The sequence below is a fragment of the Myotis brandtii genome, unplaced genomic scaffold (assembly GCF_000412655.1).
Source record: "Myotis brandtii unplaced genomic scaffold, ASM41265v1 scaffold34, whole genome shotgun sequence".
NCBI lineage: Eukaryota > Metazoa > Chordata > Mammalia > Chiroptera > Vespertilionidae > Myotis > Myotis brandtii.
In genome coordinates, this window is record NW_005363098.1 from 5,019,511 (window position 1) to 5,041,052 (window position 21,542).

Below are 21,542 nucleotides of genomic sequence, written 5' to 3' on the forward strand. Positions count from 1 at the left end.
TGAACAACATAAACTGATGAACAAAAACAGATCCAGAGACAGAGAAGCATCAAACAGACTGTCAAACTTCAGATGGAAGGCAGGGGAGGGGTAAGAGATCAACCAAAGGATTTGTATGCATGCATATAAGCATAACGAATGGACACAGACACTAGGGGGGTGAGAGCATGTGCTGGGGCATGGTGACGGCTGGGGAGAGGTCAATGGGGGAAAAAGGAGACATATGTAGTGCTATATTTAATACTTTAAATAATAAAGAATTTTAAAAAACCACAAAGATATATTTTAAAAAGCTTGTGTCTTTGTACACAGTAAATGCTTAGTAAGTATGGGGGAAATGGAGTTATTAGAGAAGAAAGAGAAAGGAACTAAAGGAGGGAGGTGGTCATTAAAGTGTTCTAGCCTGAAACGTTAGGAAAATGCTTCTCTGCCTACAGGACCCTTCTAAACAACAGCAATTATTATTTTTAAATCACCCAATGCTGTAATACCACATCTGGTAATGGGAATTGCAGTAGTTAAAAAAATAGCACCTATTCAAGATCTCTGCTGGGCATCTTCATTCAATCTTACACTGCAGACCCAGGCAACAGGCTTGAAACCCCTCCTGTTAGAGGTCATGGTAAAAATAATCCCTAAACTAAGCCAAATGGGTATATTCTAGATACTTAAAGTGTTTCATTAAAAAGAAAAGAAGGAAGAAAAGGAGCCTTTTCAACACTTAATATAAAAAAATGCAACGAGTGCTATAAATATTAAAAGAAACAGTATGTGACATTGTCTGCAAAACTGAAAATTCAGTGAAAAGGCATAAACAGAATTTGTAACAGAGAAAGAATGGCAACACCAAACTAGATCCATTATTCTCTTTAAAAACATTATGCTTAACATAAATTGTGACAAAGTTTAAAAATCATGTATCAGATTTCCAAATCGTTGGTCTTTTCAAAGCAGGTATGAAATCATTTAGTGACAAAGTAAAGGATTTTAATCAATCATGGTAGAATCAAGTTACCACACATGTTGAGAACTCTTTCAAATTTCATTATAATCTGATGCTTATTTTGATACAATTCAGAGGACTGTATTATAAATATGAAAATGTCTTACAGTTTTGGTAGTCAAACTTCACAGTAGGGCAGTATGTTTTATCTTCAGTGCTCACTCACAGTTCTGTGCTTCCTGATACAATTTGTTTTTTAAACACAGGAAATTTTATTTCAAGTGGCTTGTCATCTATTCTTAAGAATGGCAGTCAGAAGAAAAACAGCTATGCAGGCAAGATGTACAATCTTGCTGACGGCCTTTTCTTCATGGGCTAGGATGCTTATTATATGCCCAATTACAAAAGAAAACAGAGATCACTTACATGTAAAAGAGCAAAGATGAGAACGGAATTGCAAATAAGAATCACACATAGCTTCTCCCACAAAGGGAACTGATCCTGGTATTATTGCAAATAAAATGTTCATAATATCAATGAAATGGTATTTCTTTCAACAAAATACCTCAAACTAGATGTTAAATCAGCAAAGAGCTGCAAATATTTATATACTTTCTCCCTCTGACAAAATTTACATCTGAGAGAGCCTGAAAAAAAAAAAGGAAATAACTAAAGAGCCATGAATCCTTCTTGGTCTTGGCTTACTATGCACATTTTTAAAATTCTTTTTTAAACTTAAAAAAAATATTTTTATTGATTTCAGAGAGGAAGGGAGAGGGAGAGATAGAAACATCAATGATGACAGAGAATCATTGATCGACTGCCTCCTGCATGCCCCCTACTGGGGATCGAGCCTGCAACCCAGGCATATGCCCTTGACTAGAATCAAACCTGGGACCCTTCAGTCCACAGGACGCTCTATCCACTAAGCCAAACCAGCTAGGGCTAAACTTTATTTTTATTGTTGACACTATTACAGATGCCCTCTTTCCCATCCCCTTAGCCCGCCACCAACTATGCACGTTTTATTGTTAAATTTTTAAAATGTTTTTATTGATTTCAATGAGAGAAAGGGAGAGGGAGAGAGAGAGATGGAAACATCAATGATGAGAGAATCATTGATCAACTGGCTCCTCTATGTCCCTCACTGGAGATCGAGCCTGCAACCTGGCATGTGCCCTGACTGGGAATCGAACCGTGACCTCCTGGTTCATGAGTCAACACTCAACCACTGAGCCACACCAGCTGGGCACAATGCACGTTTTAAATAAAAGCCTGTCTGTCTTCAAGCACCAAGAGGAAATTCACAACTAGTTCTCATTTCACATCAAGATAGAAATGGTAAAACAGAAAAACCAACACAGTATCTTCAGTTTCTATGAGGTAAGTAAAACATATAGAAGAATTTATTTTTTTATATTTTCAGGCTTTTATGATTTTCACTTCATGTCTAACATTGCATCGAAAAGTATGATACATTTAATATTCTTGGCTTTTTTCTTCTATTAATGCTAGATGACTATAAAAATCATAATCATAGAAACACTTAGTTAAAATAATTACGAAAACATTTTATTATGAATTGTCCATGAGTGAATAATTCCAGAGTTTTATTTTTGATATTTCTAAGCAATGCAAGCATATTTTTAAATTGATGGTTAACTTGAGAGAAATGTATTTTTCAAACATTTGGATGATTTTGAATTATCTATTATCCTTTAAATGTCCAGCCACTGAAATGTTAAACATATTTCAATCACTTAAGAAGGAAAGTTGGGAGTGACATTTATCAAGATGTCAGAATAGACAGACCTAGTACTCATCCCCCATAGAGACACTGACTTAACAACAATAATATATGATCCCAATTGTCTTCACCCAGCGCCATGGCTTTATTCGGGCCCTGGTCATGTGCATTGCCACAGTCCCTTTCTAACTTAACTCTCTCCCCTTCCACCACCCTTCACAAGGCCTTCAAAGTCAACTCCTACAATATAAAATTTTTTTTGTCACTCTTCTGCTATGGAAAGGTCATCAATGACTCTCCATTCCAGCTCATTACTAAAAAGCTCATGAGAGCCTCTGTCCAGATGGTTTGCTGCTTCTAATGGTAAACCCACCTTGCTCCTAAGTCCCCACACTTCTGTGTGAGCCATTTCCCCTGCTTGGAACTAAGTATCTGCCTTACCTTCTCTGTGCCTGGTTTTATTCTCATTTGGGCACATGGCCTTTGCTACTTCAAAGTATAAAGATTAAATGGTGAAACTATTTCAACAAACATTTGGTGAACACCTCATAGTAGCAAGATTTTTCTGGCTCTGACATCCACAGTGGGGAACTTCCCCCAGCTCCTTCTGGCTGCACATTCATCTCCATGTCTTCCACTTACACTGTTGGTAATCATGATGGCAAAATGCCTTAAGCACTCATTTAATCATCAAAACTGTCTTGTTATAGAATAGTTGAGGAGATGCTCAAGGCCCTTTATAGGACAGACCCCTTGTTTCCTATATTGTTAAAAAAATGAATATTGAGTGGACATTATTGAGTATACAGTCAACATTAATAGGAAGTATGATGGGGAAGGATATAAAAATGAGGGGCATCTCAAGAACAGAGGTCAGAGTATCCTTTAAGAGTTAAAAATGAATGAAGCAGAGTTACAGCTCTGCACACAATTTAAGATATGCAAAGAAAAGATTGTTTTTAAAATGTTTATGATTGATCTAATATTCCTTATCAAGTTATTAGGAATAACCTCACCCTGACGGACAAGAGTAAAAAACCTGATCATCTTACAAGCCCTATTTAGGGTATTCTTGATCTCTTTCCCTTCAGCAGCACTTTTGGGTAACAATGTATTTTGAGAACATGTTCATCTTTGAGAGTCCCTCCCTCTTGTCAACATGTTCAGGCTTAGCACTGCACACTGCTGACCTGGCCCTACCACAGCTGGTTTTGATACTGCAGTCCCTCTGGAGGGTCATCCAACCCCACAGACCTGAGTATAGGCTCATTTCATCCTTCGCAACAGTGGCCCCTGGCAGGTATCCTGGCCTATACTCTGTGTTAATTTGAGTTCTCAAGTAGAAATGCTGGGACCATGAGATAGATGTCTTCTAGGCCTTGCCAGAGCCCAACGGGGATGGGGAGCTCACTTGTGCCTTCTCTTTACCGAAACATGTTGCCCATTTTACTCTGCTGCCACTTGTCCTGTGTTAGCATAGGAAGCAGTGTCCCCCCAGAGTCGCACAGTATCTTCTGCCGTTCGCTTGTCCTTGTCTATCTCAATGGCCACCTTCAGGATTATAGCTGCAGGAAAGTGAGGGGCCAGGATGATCCTGCTACTTGTTTCCTATACCTTTCCGCCCTTGCCCTACCCACACTCTCCAGCAACTAGAAGACATGGGCTTTCCTTTCGTTCCCTGTGGCAGACTTCCTTATGAACTATCTCTGTTTGTCAAAGGCAGAATATTTTTTCTTTGCATTTTGCTGCAATTATCCTAAAGCTATACAAAACAAGTGGACACCTTTGCAGAGTAGGTGGAAGGTCTTATGCACAGACAACAATAGAGAAAAGGGTGGAAATGTAGTTCAAAAATACTAACCGTAAAAGAACAAAGTTGAAGAAAAACAAAGGACAAAAATATGAAACCACAGATAACACAACTTTAAGACTTACTATAAAGCTATGGTCATTAAGAAAGTGTGGTATTAGGAAAAGAATAAACAAATAGATCAATGGAGCAGACAGGGAGCCCAGAAACAGACCCATATAAAGAGTCAACTGATCTTTGACAAAGGAGCAAAGGCAGTACAATGAGGTAAAGATAGTCCTTTCAACAAATGGTGCTGGAACAACTGAGCATTTACATGCAAATATAAAAATGAATCTAAACACCAATTTTATACCCTTCACAAAAATTAACTCAAAATGTATCATAGGTCTAAATGTAAGACAAAAAACTATGAAACTCCTACAAGATAAAATACGAGAAAACCTAGATAACTTTGGGTTCAGTGACCTTTTTTTTAGATAAATACTAAAGGCACAATCCATTAAAGAAATAATTGATACACTCGATTTCATTAAAATTTAAAACTTCTGCTTTGAGAAAGACACTGTCAAGAGAATGAGAGAAGTCAAGCCACAGATTGGGAGAAAACATTTACAAAAGATAAAGGACTGGTATCTAAAATATACAAAGAACTCTTAGAATTCAACATGAAAACAAACTAAAAAAAGGGCAAAGGCCTAAAAAGATACCTCATCAAAGAAGATAAACAGAAGGAAAATAAGAACATAAATAGATCCCCCCACATCAATATGTCACCAGGGACATGCAAATTAAAACAACAATGCGATATTACTACACGCTTATTGGAATGGCCAAAATCCAGAATGCTGCCAACATCAAACTCTGACAAGGATGTGGAACAAGAAGAATTGTCCTTCACTGTGGTAAGAATGCATAATGGTACAGCCACTTTGGAAGACAGTTTGGCAGTTTCTTTAAAATACTAAACATACTCTTACCATAAAAGCCAGCAATCACACTCTTTGGAATTTACCCAAAGGAGTTGAAAACTTATGTCTATACAAAAACCTGTACGTGGATATTTTTATAGTTGCTATTTTTATAGCAGCTTTATTCATAATTGCCCAAACTTGGAAGTAGCCAAGCTGTCCTTCAGTAGATGAATGGATAAATAAACTGTGCTACACCCAGACAATGATATATTACTCAGTGCTATCAAGCCATGAAAAGACATAGAGGAACCCTAAATGCATATTACTAAGTGAAGGAAAGTCTGAAAAGACTACATACTGGATGAATTCAACTATATGACATGCCGGAAAAGACAAAACTATGAAGACAGAATAAAAAGATCAGTGATTGCCAGGGTTTGGGGCAGAAGTGGGGGAGGGATGAATAGACAGAGCATGGAGGATTTTTAGGGCAGTGAAACTACTCTATGATACCATAATGATGGATCCATGTCATGATACATTTGTCCAAACCACAGAATGCACAACACAAAGGGTGAACCCTAATGTAAACTATGGACTTCTGATGATTATGATGTGTCCATGTAGGTTCATCGGCTGTAGCAAAAGTAACCCCTCAGGTGCAGGATGTCGGTAACTGCAGAGGCTATGCGTGTGTGGTGGCGGAGGATGTATGGGAAATCTCTGCAGCTTTCTCTCAATTTTGCTGTGAACCTAATTTCTCTGGAAAAAAATCGTCTTCAAAAATACATTAACCCTGTTACATGTAAAGAAAACAAAGAAACAGAATCACTCCCAGGGCAGAAGCCTTGACTAAGTGTTAAGACACTTAAAGGGAAAAATGTGTAAGTCCAAAGGAAGTTGATGAGTTATGAAAGTCATGACATCACAAAATCCCACTAGGTATTGCTGTGTGAGTTCTTTGTGAGGAAAGAGTAACATCGGCTGATGACATTCAATATGTGAATCACATCCTGCTCAAACTGTTAGGATTAGCGAGCAACTCTCTAATTACAATTTGGCTTCTTTTTTCTTAGAGAGAGCTAGTCATCTGACATGACCACTCTAATTCACATGGTTCTTAATATGAATAAAAGAACGTGAGCTCTGATTTATATATGTCTCTTTCATATATGACTCTCAGCCTGGGGAAAGAACTCCCTGATTTAATAAAATGAGGTCTTGAGCCTATACAGCTGAGGCCCAGAGGTGGTACTGGGGTTAATTCACAAAGATAAGAACTGTCTTGTGAGGTGTTTGTCATCTGAGAAAACTTGACCTTGCCTAAGGCCTTTCTCCTTCAGTCTCCTCCAGAGCTATCTTAGAGTCAGAGGTAAGATAATGAAATCCAATATCATTGTAAATGGCTAAGTCAGTTAGATGCTACTCATTCTATTGAATTCCATTCCAAATACGAGACTGACCTTAAATAATGAAGTAGGAATGACAGATAAGGTTCCCCTCCCCTTTTTTCATTATCATAAAAATTTCTATTTTGGGCCTTAGGTATATTTAGAAATTTCATTCACTAATGTAAAAAGTTGTAATAATAATGATGACTTCCATGACAATTCTTTTGAGGAATAACATACTTAATGCCTATTGCTCTGCCAAATTTATACTGGGTGTGAATGTTCTCTAGCAGTGGTTGGAGACTCTCTTATGTGAAGGGTAAGTGAACAACTGGAAAAGGGAAAATTATCGCAAGTAAAACCCAAAGTCCTCCCAATGCCTAGTGCTGTGACCTCATCGCCTATGATTCTCCCCCTTGCTTACTGCTGCAATCACGCAGTCCTCTTCGCTGTTCTTTGAACAAACAAAGCTTTTCCTATTTTCCTGAAACACTTTTTCCCCAGATATAGGAATGCCTACCTCCTTCTTTAAGTCTTTGCCCAAATGTCACTTGCTCAATGATGCCTGATCTTACCTGCTATTTAAAATCACAATTTGTCTCTCTCCTCCAGCACTCCCTACTTCCTCCAACCCTGCTCTGCTTTTTCTTTATTCAATAGCTCTTACCACCACCTAACGTATACTATACTTTAGATATTTATTATGTTGTTGATACTGTCTCTCTATCTCTGCTAGAATGTAAGCTTCATCAGGACAAGCAGCTTTGTCTTTCAGTTCACTAACATATCCCAATGGAAAAGAACCCAGCACATAGTATTCCCCCCAAAAATGTGTTGAAGGAACAAATAAAATATCTGAAGAGTAATGTGTACAGCAGTGGAGTGCTCCAGGGGGCAGAACTGGGATTTATGGATAGACACAAAGGAGGCAGATCTGGGTTCAATATATGAAGGACTTTCAAAATGAAGGGGTTTTCCAACTCTGTCATGCAACAAATCACCTGCAGAGCTTGTTAAAAGCAACAAGGTATAATGAACTGGAGGTCACGGTTCAATTCCCGGTCAGGGCACATGCCCGGGGTTGTGGACTCGATGCCCAGTGGAGGGCGTGCATGAGGCAGCTGATCAATGATTCTCTCTCATCATTGAAGTTTCTATTTCTCTCTCCCTCTCCCTTCCTCTCTGAAATCAATATATATATATATATATACATACAGGGTCTGGACCCCAGCCTTAAGCAGAACCTGGAAGAGCTGGGAAGCAGAACCTGCAGCAGAGGGAAGGAGTTTCATAGATCACTGGTTTTATACGCAAGTTCAAGAACCACTGTCCTAAACTCTCAATCACTGAAATATTCAAGTAAAGACAAAGACCACCATGTGTCAAAGATGTTTAGAGAGAAATGTTTATATCTGTGCTCCAGACAAAGGCTGGGCTTGATTGTACGATTTTATCAGATTAGTTTCAAGATTGATTAAGATATTGTATTTTGTGCTATATTATTTAGAACATGTTAATTTTACTTTCCATCAGACTCTGCTATGAGGTTGGTATTTATGAATTTTAAGAGGAATAGGAATATAGCTCTAAGAAGAATTAACACTTAACACCTTTGTGGAAGTCTCATTATACATATATAGGTTGGAAATTTCTGATTTACTTTGGAAGGAAGCCATTGTTATTTCATGTAATGAAGATAATTGGCAATTTACTCTTAATTGTGTTAAGAATCAATAACAGGACTTCTGAATAAGCAACCCATAATTCAAAAGAGGGTGGAAGTCAGGTTAATAATCTAATTTGATATTCAATATTAAACTGAATATTCTCTTTTCATACATGAAGCAGTATATAATGTGTAAAATATATTTTCACTATGAAATGAATAAATCAATTTCAGAAAAATGGCAGGTTGCCTTTTAAATAGTGACTTAGCAGGTGTAAAGTGAAATTAAATCATAATAAAATGACAAACAAAAACATGACATTAGCAACCATACAACATTCATCAGACTTTTAGCAACCACACTCCTCTCCCAAACCCGTGAGGCCCTTAGCTTTGCCCTCTGGTGGATAAAAGGATCAGAAAATTCATTTCTCTCTTCTCCAGTTGGATATGATTACCTAGATTGAATTTAATTCACAATTCTCTACAGAGAAGTTTTTTTTCTTTTGTTTAGAAAGCTATTTTAAATTAATCTGTTTGGTAGGGTTTTTTTGTATTTTCCATAATGGCATAAATTTGTGTGAAAATTATTGGAAAACAATTAACTTTATGAGAAAAATAGTCACATATGTGTCTTACCATATTTGAGTATATCTCCCTGATATACTTTGGATGAAAATGAGCATACCAAGTATTTTGCTTGCCCAGCCGGTGTTGCTCAGTGGTTGAGCATCTGCCCATGAACTTTGAGGTCATAGTTTGATTCCCGATCAGGACACATGCCCAGGCTGTGGGCTCAATCCCCAGTGTGGGGCATACAGGAGGCAGCCAATCAGTGATTCTCTCTTATCATTGATATTTCTATTTCTCTCTCCCTCTCCCTTCCTCTCTCTGAGGTCAATAAAAATATTTTTAAAAAGAATTGGTTAGATTAAAACTTTATAAATCTACAATAGCACTTTTATTGTGTGATCCTTAGTTTTAAGCCCTTTGCCAAAATAAGTACAACATAAAATTTAAAAAGAAACCTCAAAGGGACACTTACCTGCCTCACAATTTTCAGTCACAATTCCTTTATACAGACGGTGGCTGAAGGACATCTTTACATCCTCTCCTTCCATGTGAACAATCAAGAGACCAATGGCTGTCCTAGCTGGGACCCCTTGGTCCATAACTTTAAGCTGCAGCCAGATCGGAAAATATTCTGAAGATGGATTTTGCTGAAGTTGGATCTCTCCTGTATATTTATTAATAGAAAAGACTGACTGGGTCTCTGCAAGACTAAAAATGACAGTTCCATTGGGCCCCAAGTCTGGATCACTGGCTCTCAGAATGGCAGTCGTCTGGTTGATAGGTGACTGAGGGGAAAGAAAAATATCTAAGGGGTTCTGTTCCCAAACTGGATCATTGTCATTAACATCAGTGACATGCACTTTTATCATTACTGTGGTGCTTCTTGAGCCCTGGACGCTACAGTCTCTGGCCACAGCCCGAAATATATATTGAGATCTGGCTTCTCGGTCGAGGGCGTGGCCAGTTCTCAAAATGCCTGCCACGGGATCGATGGTGAAGGCACCAGCAGCCTCATCTGTCAGGAAATACTCAGTTTGCCCATTCAGGCCTTCATCCTTGTCCACAGCGGACAGCACAAGAACCACTGTTCCCACGTCAGCATCTTCTCTCACGAAGGACCGGTACTGAAGCATGGGGAAGGAAGGGCTGTGGTCATTGTCATCCAAGACTCTAACTTGCAACTGCACTAGAGAGCTTCTCGGGGGGTCCCCCAGATCAGAGCACAGGATGACAAGGGCAAAATTGTTGACTTGTTCTCGGTCCAAAGCACGAGTGGTTGAGAGTTCTCCTGACGTTTCATTAATAGAAAAGTACTCATCGGTATTGCCATCTATTAAAGAAAACAAATTCAAAGTTCACTCGAGTTAAAAAAGTAGCAGCCCTTGGCTAGCAATATATATATATATTCACTGATTTGTTCACTCAAGAAATATTTATTTCCTGATTACTACATTGTAGTGCTTTTGTAAGTACTGAGGCTATAACAGTGAACATGAATGATAAAGTCCCTGCCCTCATGAAGCTTCTATTATTGGAGATAAACAAATTATATAATTCAATATGTATCTTATTCAATCAATAATTAGAACACTTGCTTTAACTGATTTGTATGATTTTGTATATGTGCATGTACAACTTTTATATTCATATATTTTTCCTCTTGAGAGGATTACAATGTATGTTTTATTTGAAATAAAACAACAGTTGGCAGGGATAAGAAACAGGATATAATGTCCATTTTTATATACCAATCAAAGATTAACAGATTGACAAGCCCTGGTCAGGTAGCTCTGTTGGTTAGAGCATTGTCCCAATATGCTAAGAGGTTGTGGGTTTGATCCCCCGTCAGGACACATACAAGAATTAACCAAATAATGTATAAATAAGTGGAACAACAAATCTCTCTCTCTCTTTCTCTCTCTCTCTCTCTCTGATAATTAAAAAAATAAATGCAAAAAATTTTACAAATTGATAACAGTAATTTTCACAAACATTACTCACTACAGATTGTATGCCATTTATACAACAGCAACAGTTCTTCTACTTTTCCATGGCACCTTGTGCATGAATCATAACACTTCTGTTAGTGGAACACTTGTCTATTTCTTCCATAACATAAGCAAGGAGGATGTTTCATTCATCTCTACATCCTTCAAAAAAATATTTCCTTTACTACTGTCCCTGGTACTAAGTGGAATATAGTTAAAGCTGAACACAGGACAAAAAGCTTTCAAAGATATCTGAAAGTTACCCTGAGCATTAGTCAGGAAAAATGTGGTTCAATGACTTGCTGGACATATTCTTGAATGGTCGGCCAATTTTTGGTTGAGGGGCATATTCCTGGATGAGGCACACTATTCCCAATAATGTGGGAAGTTATTGGAATCCACCAGAGGCATATGGGGAAGAAGTGGATGGGCATTCAGAGAACACAACAGCCAGAGGCAGTGCTAAAGGCTGAGGAGAAGGGACTTGCATTTGTATTTATTCACAAGACATGGTTAATTTGTACCAAATATAGGGCCAGAAAAACTACATTTCTGTGGGGTTTGTGGTTAATAAAGTAATTAATCCACTCAGCATCAATTTAAGGAACACCTGTCATGTACCAAGTATGTGCTGGATGCTGGAATAGGAGGAGATTAGGACACGATCCCAGCCTCCAAGAGTTTATAGTTCAGAGGAAATGTGGGTCAGGACTTGGACATTAAAGTGTGGTGTGAAAATCATACACACAGGACACTAGGGAGTACAGGGGAAGGGTACACAGTCCTGTGTTAGGATGTTCAAGATATGCTTATTAGAAAGAGTGACATTAAAACTAACTCCTATCGGGGAGGAAGACAGGCTGCAAATTTCAAAGACAGGGAAGAGGAGGAGGAAGAGGGAAGAGCGTGTGTGAAGTCCTAGGAGTAGGAGAAATTAATAGTTGCAAATGTTTTAGTGAACACGTGGTCCCCTAGGTATTTAAATGTCAAGGGTATGGAGAGGGTTGGCCATGGATTTCAGAGGTAAGCAAGGGGTCTAATCATGCAGTGCTCTGTGTACACTGATGAAGGGTCTATACTTTAGGGTCCATGGGGAGTCCTTGAAGGACTGCAGGCAGGAAAGTGTTAGGAATCACATTTCTGTTTTAGAATGAGTATTGGACATCAGTGTCAAAGCTTAAATAGAATACAGGAGGTTCGGCAATTACTATGGTAATCGACTTGAGCAATGGAGAGGTTCTGAAATCATATGTGTATAGAGGAAGTGGACATATTCCAAAAATATTGAGGAAAAAGTAAGTAGTAAGGAAGACTTCATGATGGGCTTAGGTGAAAGACAAGAGTGTTTAGACCAGTGCTCTTCACAGTGAGGTCTGAGTGCTCCCAGGCTTGTATGAAGCTTTCCAAGGAGTACCTAGGAACGGGTAGTTTTAAGGTGATTTCCAGAAGCTCAGTTTATATATCCTCATTCCTAAAATTGTTCTGCCTAATCACCTAGGATCACGTGGGCTTGCCTTTCCCACATTTACTTTTGCAATCACCCTACTTTCGGATTATAAAAGGAAGGCTCACTTCTCACCCATCCTAACCTGACCAAGGTGTACCACCCCAAAATGTAAAACTTCCTGCCAAGCACAGGGGCATTCCCAATGTTGGCGTTCAGTGTTGAAACAGTGACTGACTTTCATGCCTGGGGAATGCATCCTTTCATAGTGGGGCGGGATCTTTACGATGAACTAAATTGTAGGACCTATTCAAGTTTCTAAGTCGTAAAATAAAAATAAAGATCAATCATTGATATAGCATTATATAACTCAGAAACATTACTGTTCTACCAATAATCCTTCTCCCATGTAAAAAATGTGAACAAGCATTTTCAGTGCTTATATGTGTAACAAGATTCTTTTAAGGGCAAGTTGAGCAAAAATAGCTGATGACCACCAGCAGAGACTGTAGGAGGAGCCAGACCATAATGGGGGAATGAGAAGGAGGTGCTGCTAAGTTTGTTTTTGGACACTTTGATAATCTGATGCTGTTGTATATAACGATTTGGGTCCTTGAGGCTGCCAGGAAAAACTGAAACAATTTGAATTGGGAGGAAGACAGGTAAGTGGATATCCTGGGGTTAAAAAAAAGATTACTGGGTGTCCAATGTGGCTTTGACATTAGAGTTACCTTCCACCTTCACCATCTTTCAGCTACTTTAACACTCTAAATTTTTTACGTGGCTCTTGGTGTGTGTGTGTGTGTGTGTGTGTGTGTGTGTGTGTGTGTGTGTGTGTGTGTGTGTGTGTATGTGTGCGTGTGTGTTTCTTAGAATTTTCCTTGAACTAATATAACATCTTTTTAGTTTGTTCATTAATTAATGAGTTAAATACATTTCTTTGGCAGTCATTAATTTTATATTTATATGACAGTCATTACTTGACTTAAAAAAATCCATTAGTGGCCTGACATCTAGGGTGCAGATAAAGATTGGGAGATATTGGGGTACCAGTGGTAGCTGAAGACAGGGACTAGATGAAATGGTACAATAAGAGTGCATCTATGAGACAAGAAAAAGGATACCCCGGTAAGCACAAAAGACCCCGGGAACGCCAACAAGTCAGAGGACCACCAGGAGAACAGAGACATTGGGAAGGCTTGTCTAAAGATTAGGGAGAAAGTGGCTTTCTGAAGTCAAGGTCAGATCAAGTGTCCAGGGCCTGATGCATGAAGGCATAAAGCAGTACAATGAAATTAAGAACTGAAAAGGATTCACGGGGTTTAGCAACAAGATCCTTAGTGTCTTTTGCAAAGACAGTTTCAACCGAGTGACTTCCGTGCAACATGTTGCAATGAACTAAGGAATGAAAATGAGGTAAAGACACAGAAACCAGAGTGCAGATGATTTTAAGAAGCTTAATTGTTAAGACAAATAGATCCTGAGCAAAGGGATACATCTGAGGGGGAATGTTTTTCAAGATGGAAAAGACTGGTAAAAAGAGATGGGAAAGCCAATAGAAAGAGAAAAGTTGGCAATTCAGGAAAAAGAAGTGAATGGACACAAGGAACGTCCCTGATGCCATAGATGGGGACAGGTGGCAGTCTGGAAAGTGTTTGTAATTGGTCCTCACCAAGATAAATACAGAAATTGAGAGTAAGCATTTAGAAAATTTTATAGCAGCTCAAGAGAATAATTTTATGCCTGCGGATTACAATAATAGTTCTTAAAAATTGTGGTTTGCATTTTGCATGTCTCTGATTTTTTTCCCCCCAGTAACTTATTCTTATTGTATTTTATAAAAGTATCAGTCACAAAAGATTGAAATTAAAAAAATATAAACCTTGGCCCTTAACCACAGATAGTTTGAGACATTTTAGAAAAGTGAAGTTTACAGAGGAGGAAAATAACTACCCCACTGCAACAGGAGGGGAAGAGGAAAGGATTGGGTTTGCTGATATAAGTTACTTGCAGGGAGTATTATTCTGTGGATGGCAGTATATTACCTTATCCTGAGGAAATAACATAAATATTGTTCAGCACAGCACTTTTATAATAGTAGGACTTTTCAACAGTGAAAAGTGACCATAAAAAGGAATGAGTGAAATAAATGTTATGCATATGTATATGAAACATCATTAGAAATGTGTACTCATTGACATGAAAGATTTACAGAGTGTGTTAGCTTAAAAAATGAAGAAACAAACTAGCACATATAAATTATTCAATACATTTAAAATTGGTGTCTGTATTCCCTAGACTCATGGAAAAGTGTTTGCCACAATACCAAATGAGTTATCTCTGCATGACATAAGACTTTTTGTGTTATTACTTTTGTTTTGTTTTTTTTAAATAAATTGTATATATAGTCTACAACAATTACATATCATTTTATAATCAGGGGTAAAGACAATAAAACTGTTTTCATTTTGGAGTACAATGGGTGGTACAAAGAAAATGTAGACTGGTTATAGAATTTTTACCACATAGAGAGTAATCGCTTCCAGAAGCCAGTCTTAAAACTATGTTCACAAAACCTTAGCACAGCTTCTCTACATCAGAAGCATTATTCTCTCCTCAACTCCTACCACTCCATGTCCTCTCTGATGCCTGCTAAAAAGCTGACTCTTCAATCACTCTTTTTTTAGGTGAGTAAGATATGGCTCTCTCAAGCTGACTGTGCTGATGCAGAAGTTATTCTGTCAGAAATCCTTATGCCTCCGATCCAAAGGGGCCATATCACAAAATTATCTGCTAGAGAAGAAGTTCCTAAAGACTGCGATCCACAGGGTGTTGTAGATCTGAGGTGTTACATTGATATTCAGATCTTGGAATTGTTTGCCCACTTATGTGTTCTAGGTTCTTCTAGAAAGACCTGAAAAAAGTCTGAATTGCTCAAAATATTAAAAATAAGTGATTATAAGAGAGAAACAAAAGTAGGGAGGAAAAAGCTATCTGTTAATCTGTAAATCCACTGATGTTAAATAATTTAGGGCACTAAAATGCATTGCCCTATAGAAAAATTTATAAGAGTACTTGGCAGCAGATTTATTTTTATTTTTTTAAAATATATTTTTATTGATTTTTTACAGAGAGGAAGGGAGAGAGATAGAGAGTTAGAAACATTGAGAGAGAGAGAAACATCGATCAGCTTTGGCAGCAGATTTTTAAAGAATTTGGATGGTAGTTGTTCCAAATGGCTGTAGGAAGGAGTGGAGAGAAAGCCCAGGGTGCCAATCTGTTCTTACTGGATGTGTAGGCATTCCAATAGATACCAAATACAAAATAATCACCATGCGGTGTGTGTCAACTGGGTTAGTACCCTGGGGGGAATTTTAATAATGAAAACACTTACCAATTATATGATACTTGACAGCACCATTATTGCCAGTATCCATATCGAAGGCCAAAACAGTGTAGACAACCCCTGGCTCTTGGTTTTCCAGAACCTCAATGTCATGGGCGGGGACAATGATCTTCGGAGCATGGTCATTTTCATCTTCCACAGTACAGAGAACGGTGGTGGTGCCGGACAAGGAAGGGACTCCTCCGTCTCGAACAAGGACTGACAAGGAATGAAAAATGGCACAGTGTGTGGCCACGGATTCATACCTAAAATGCACTGCCCTAACTAGACAGCATCAGACCAAACTGACAGGTAGCCCTGGCTCAATTATGTTTTCTTTAAAGACACCCTACTGAAATGGAAAATTTCAGCACTGAACTTTCTCCTGCCCATTTTTGTTTGTTTGTTTAGCAGAGTCAAGGGATCCCTTACCTCGGAGGGTGAGGACTTCCTGAACTTCTCTGTCAAGTGTGGTGGCTGTCACCACCTCTCCAGTGTCAGCATTTATCTCGAACAGCCCAGATGATACACCCGGCATGATTTCAAACTGAAGCTTGGAATTGATTCCTTAAGGAAAAAAAAAAATTAGTGATTATCCCTTTGGAATCTATTCTTCTGTTTTCCCATTCTTTTTCCTATGAACGTGTCAGGTGATGGATGAAAAGGGCAAAATGCTTAAACAACCTTCAAATTAAGGTTAAAACACACACACACACACACACACACACACACCAAAACAACTCTTTTGCCTATCCTTGCTAAATAAAAGCCTCGTGACCTGAAATGCTTGATTTTCAAGTCATGAGACTTCCTCAGAGTGAATGCTTACTATCTTTTCCTTCCCATAAAAACTTCTTGCGAGTATGCAACTCTACAACATATTTCTAATTATTCCTTCTAATACCCCTTGTGACTTAATGACATAATTGTAGGCTTGCAGGGCAAGGGACAGTTTCGGTAGATTGATGTAGGGAAGCATGGGATTTGGTTGGAAAGTCTGTAAGGAGGAATCTCCAAAAGGTTGGGGGCCTCTAAGAGGGACCTTGCTGAAGGCATCAGCCCCTACCTTGACTTTTCCAAACAAGTCCAATCCCCCGGGGTGTTTTATTAGAATCTCTATGTTTAGTCTTTAAGACACAACCTTGTAGAAGCATGTGTTTTCTCAAGGATGCTTACCTTGCTGATTGTATCTAGAGGTTAATTTTAGTTCAAGCTATTGTGACAGTAAAAGTCTAAGGAGGCAGGCGAACAGGGCTATTTGCTCCTAAAGCAAAGCAGCCCCTTAGCCTCTCTTTTACAGAAACATGTGTCAGAGTAATCTGTTCATCCATGCTGGTCAGCCCTGGAAGATTGACCCTATTTCAAAGTTTGCACTCAGTTATGCCAACCTTCATTCTCCAGCGCAGAAGGCAAGCTCATAGAGTTGCTTCTCTGCATTTATTTTGTTTTGTTTTCTAGTTAGTATTCCATCTCCTCTCTGGAGTGAGAAATGCAGTGCTGCATTCTTCAATATTATGAAAAGAATTCTTCCCATATTTTTGTGGTTTCATTTCTCCCTCGAGAAAAACATCAGGCCATTTCCATCACTGGTTGTGAAGAGCATTCATACCATTAATGTGAACGGGTTAATCCCATGACATTGTAGCTTAGTCGCACTTTACACAAGTTCCTTTCAATCATTTTTCTATGTTCTTTTCTTAACTAACAAGAATCTGTGCATAGATATAGTACTTAGAATATCTGATATATACTTTAATAAAAGATGAAATACCGTTCTTTGACCTTAATGAAAAAACTTCAATTACAAATTTCCATATTGCCAGTCTTAAAATGTAAGTTTCACCCTGATCTAGTGACTGTGATATAGGACTGAGTGCTGCAAGGAGTGGAATAGATGCTAGTTTTATAAAAGAATAAATATGTGTATGTCTTCTTACCATGTCCCTTAAAGAGGAAAGATATTTGAGATAATCTATAGGCATTTAAAAGACTTTTTTAAAGTTTAATAAAATAGGCTTAATATATTTGATATGCTATAGCCAGAGTCACCAAAATATTTCACTCTATCATTAGGCACTAAGCATTAGGCATAACATTACATTAATAATTATTTATTATCATAGTGATTACTTTGATTTCATAATGATCACATAATCTCCCCTCTAGCTAAGAAAGAATTTCTAAAAATTCCAGGTTGTTAAAAGTTTGTTATTCCTGTTTATCACTTCTGATATTATGAAAATGGGAACAATACAATCTTACATTTATTTTGCTTGCTCCTCTAATATTTAGTGAGCAAAATTAGGTGACAACATGGTGCTAACTGGCCAAGGAGACAGTGGTAAGTCAAACAGGTATGGCATCTGCCTTCAGGGAGCTGACATGGTTTCAGAAAGGCACCTTTTAATTTTTGGACTTTTTATTTTTGAATAAATTTACTCACTTGCTATATGATTTTACTATACATTACCCATAATATTATATATTATATATTAAAGACTTTAAATTTCCAACACTTGTCAAACCTATAAGTATCTTTAAAAGTTTAAACATAACTCTTTATATTTTCCCTTTCTTCCATTGTTCCCATTGTTCTTTAATGTGCTTTGTTTGCCACTATAACCAATATTTTCCTGACTTTTCAGAAACTTTCTGATTTTATTATTTCTATTATTTTATATGGCTTTAACCCATTCACCTGAAATCCACCTGGTGCATTACTAAAGGTAAATAAGATCTTTATTTATAACTATAGTTTGCATACATACATTTTCACTCCAAACTTCACACCCTCACAACTTAAATAGTGTGAGAAAAATTTAAAGTATTCTATTTTGGCTCTTTTAGAGCTCAGTTCCTTGCTTCTTCCTATGCACACCCTTATAACCCACCAGAACAAAGAGACCATCACCAAACTTGAAAATTAAGAAAAGAAAAGAAAACAGATTATTCAGTCAAAGCCATTACCTTACTAAGCAATCGGATCTGGGTCTGAACCTTTCTGTGATATAAAAACGTGGCACACGCCGAGTAAAGGATGTGTGTGTGCCACCCATGTCTGTGCACACATAAACACATCTGCTCTTAGACCTCAAGACCTACAGCCTTATGAGCTCTTAATTTCTCCCACTCTAGGATAACTTTCCTCCTCAATTCATTTCTTTTCCTATCCAGGCCAGCCCCACGAATTCTCACTTTAGTTATATCGCACATTTCCTCAGGTCCTTGGCTTTTTGCCAAAGATGAGCAGCAAAACTCCAACCCAGGATCCTTCCAGCCATCTCTCTGCCCTCCTTGAATATCTAGCAGATACCCGGAGCTGGTGAAAATTTCACAACAGCATAGACTGAGGGCACAGAAATGTCCTTGTTATCTGGTGATCTTTCCAAATCTCCTTGGTCACCTCTCTCTCATTCGTGTCTGCCACCCAAACACCTCCTGGCTCACTCTCACAGATTCTCCCCTTCCTACTCCCGGATAAAGTGGGGACATTAGTAAAAAGCTCCCTCAACATTCTGCATCTGTACTCCACTCCACCTCCTGCTTTCTGTCTCCATGGCGAAAGAATTCTTCAAATGTCCTCCTTGGAATTTTCCTGTTGGTTCTAGACTTTCTCATTCATTTTCCCCCCCAAATTATATTCTTCTCTAGCTATAAGAATCAAGATTTTTTTTTCCTTTTCTTTTTAGCCAAATGTCTCTAAAAAAAATACTACCCATTCTCTGCAACTAGCTTGAAAAGAAACTACTGCCATACCTAGCTACTCTTTCTACAGTCACCCATGACCATCTGGTTATATTATAAACTCTACTGGTCATTTTTAGTTCTTATCTTCAGATATTGCTCATTGATCTTAAAAAAAAAAGACAGAAAGGAACAAAGGGAGAGAGGGAGAGAAGGAGAGTGGGAAGAAGGGAAGGAGGAAAAAGGAATTCAGTTTACACTCATAAACAGATGACACCATGTGTTTGCATTGGGGTTCAGTTATTTGGTTGTTTCATTCATTTATGCATGCATGGATGCATTCATTCATGTGTTCCTTTATGCAATGAACATCTACTGAGTGCCAGGCACTGGAAAGGTAACACTGAATAATAAGTAATTATCCTGATCCTCAGAGTTACCCTCTGGTGGGTAACTCTGACAATGAAATCAATGTTATAGACAATGCAGTAAAATATATTAAATCATTGAAGAAGTGGATCAGGGAAGACTTATCATGGGTAGATAGTTCATTAATCATATCATTCAATAAACATGTAGAGAGAGTGATAGTAGTTGCCAGGTGCTAAGAAATAACTGATAGTAAGAAGACAATTTGTCTGCCCTCACAGTGTTTACAGTCTAGCACTAGATACAGATAAGTTAGCAGGCAATTATGATTGCACAGGATAAGATATGACTGAGTAAGGATAAGTTGCCTTTTGTATAAGCCAAGACCCTGCAGATGAATAGCATTTAATTGGTAAGAGGGAAGAAAGAGTATCTGCCCCAAAGGGACATCCTAGGGAGACTGAGAGTCAGAAGGAGAAGAGACAGGACTTCCTTCCTCCCATTTGCTTACTGTCTCTCTCAGCAATGCCACTCCACCTCTGCAACAACTGCCCACAGCTTTCAGTCTCCTGGGGACTCCAGGATCAGTCTCTGCAAGGCTCCTCTCATTTTCTTCCTAGGTTCTGATCATCTCAACCTCTTCTTGTTTTCCAGGATTTTGCCTGGGTTACTTCAAGATTCCCTTTTTTGCTCATCCAGCCTTCCAACCTCTCATTTTCCTGCCTGTTCTTGACTAATGCAGTACTTGGCACCAGCAGCGGGTCCCAGGTAACAGGAACTCTGAAACTGGTTTGATTATGTCTCTGGCCTTGAATGCACTGCTTAGTTCCTGGCCCATGGAAAAATCACTTGCAGTGATATCAAAATCAATTAAATTATCACCTGTGTCCCACTGTAATGAAGTGACTATTAAAGGACTCAAATTCCTTAGAAGACCAAATGGTGCTGGCTTCGGCCATATAATAGTAAAAAGGACTATGATGCGAGACGGCTGTTCCTGAGTGTAGTAGGAACTTACAGAAAGAAAATTACACCGATACAACTCCTAGGGCAATGGAAACTAAGGAGAAAATAAACAAATGGGACTACATCAAAATAAAAAGCTTCTGCACAGCAAAAGAAACCATCAACAAAACAACAAGAAAGCCCACCGCATGGGAGAACATATTTGCCAATGTTATCACCAATAAGGGTTTAATCTCCAGCATTTACAGGGAACTCATACAACTTAACAAAAGGAAAATAAACAATCCAATCAGAAAATGGGCAAAGAACCTAAACAGACATTTTTCAAAGAGGACATACAGAAAGCCAAGAGACATATGAAAACATGCTCAAAGTCACTAATCATCCGAGAGATGCAAATCAAAACAACAATGAAGTATCATCTCACAGCTGCCAGAATGGCTATCATCAACAAATCAACAAATGACAAGTGTTGGAGGGGATGCAGAGAAAAAGGAACCCTCTATCACTGCTGATGGGAATGCAGACTGGTGCAGCTATTGTGGAAAACAGTATGGTGTTTCCTCAAAAATTTAAAAATGGAACTCCCATTTGACCCAGTAATCCCACTTCTAGGAAATGGTATCCCAAGAAAACAGAAACACCAATCAGAAAATCAGAAA

General features: G+C 38.4%; 1 protein-coding gene across 1 annotated transcript in view; it reads right to left on the reverse strand.

Annotated features, from left to right (window-relative positions):
• DCHS2 (dachsous cadherin-related 2) overlaps window positions 1-21,542 on the reverse strand; it is a gene marked incomplete at its 5' end in the record, with an annotated part of 199,825 nt that overhangs the window by 25,857 nt on the left and 152,426 nt on the right. Inside the window, 3 exons of the mRNA XM_014543857.1 lie at window positions 9,517-10,374; window positions 15,871-16,080; window positions 16,294-16,428. Coding sequence (XP_014399343.1) covers window positions 9,517-10,374; window positions 15,871-16,080; window positions 16,294-16,428 — 1,203 coding nt within the window. The remainder of the gene's footprint in view (window positions 1-9,516; window positions 10,375-15,870; window positions 16,081-16,293; window positions 16,429-21,542) is intronic.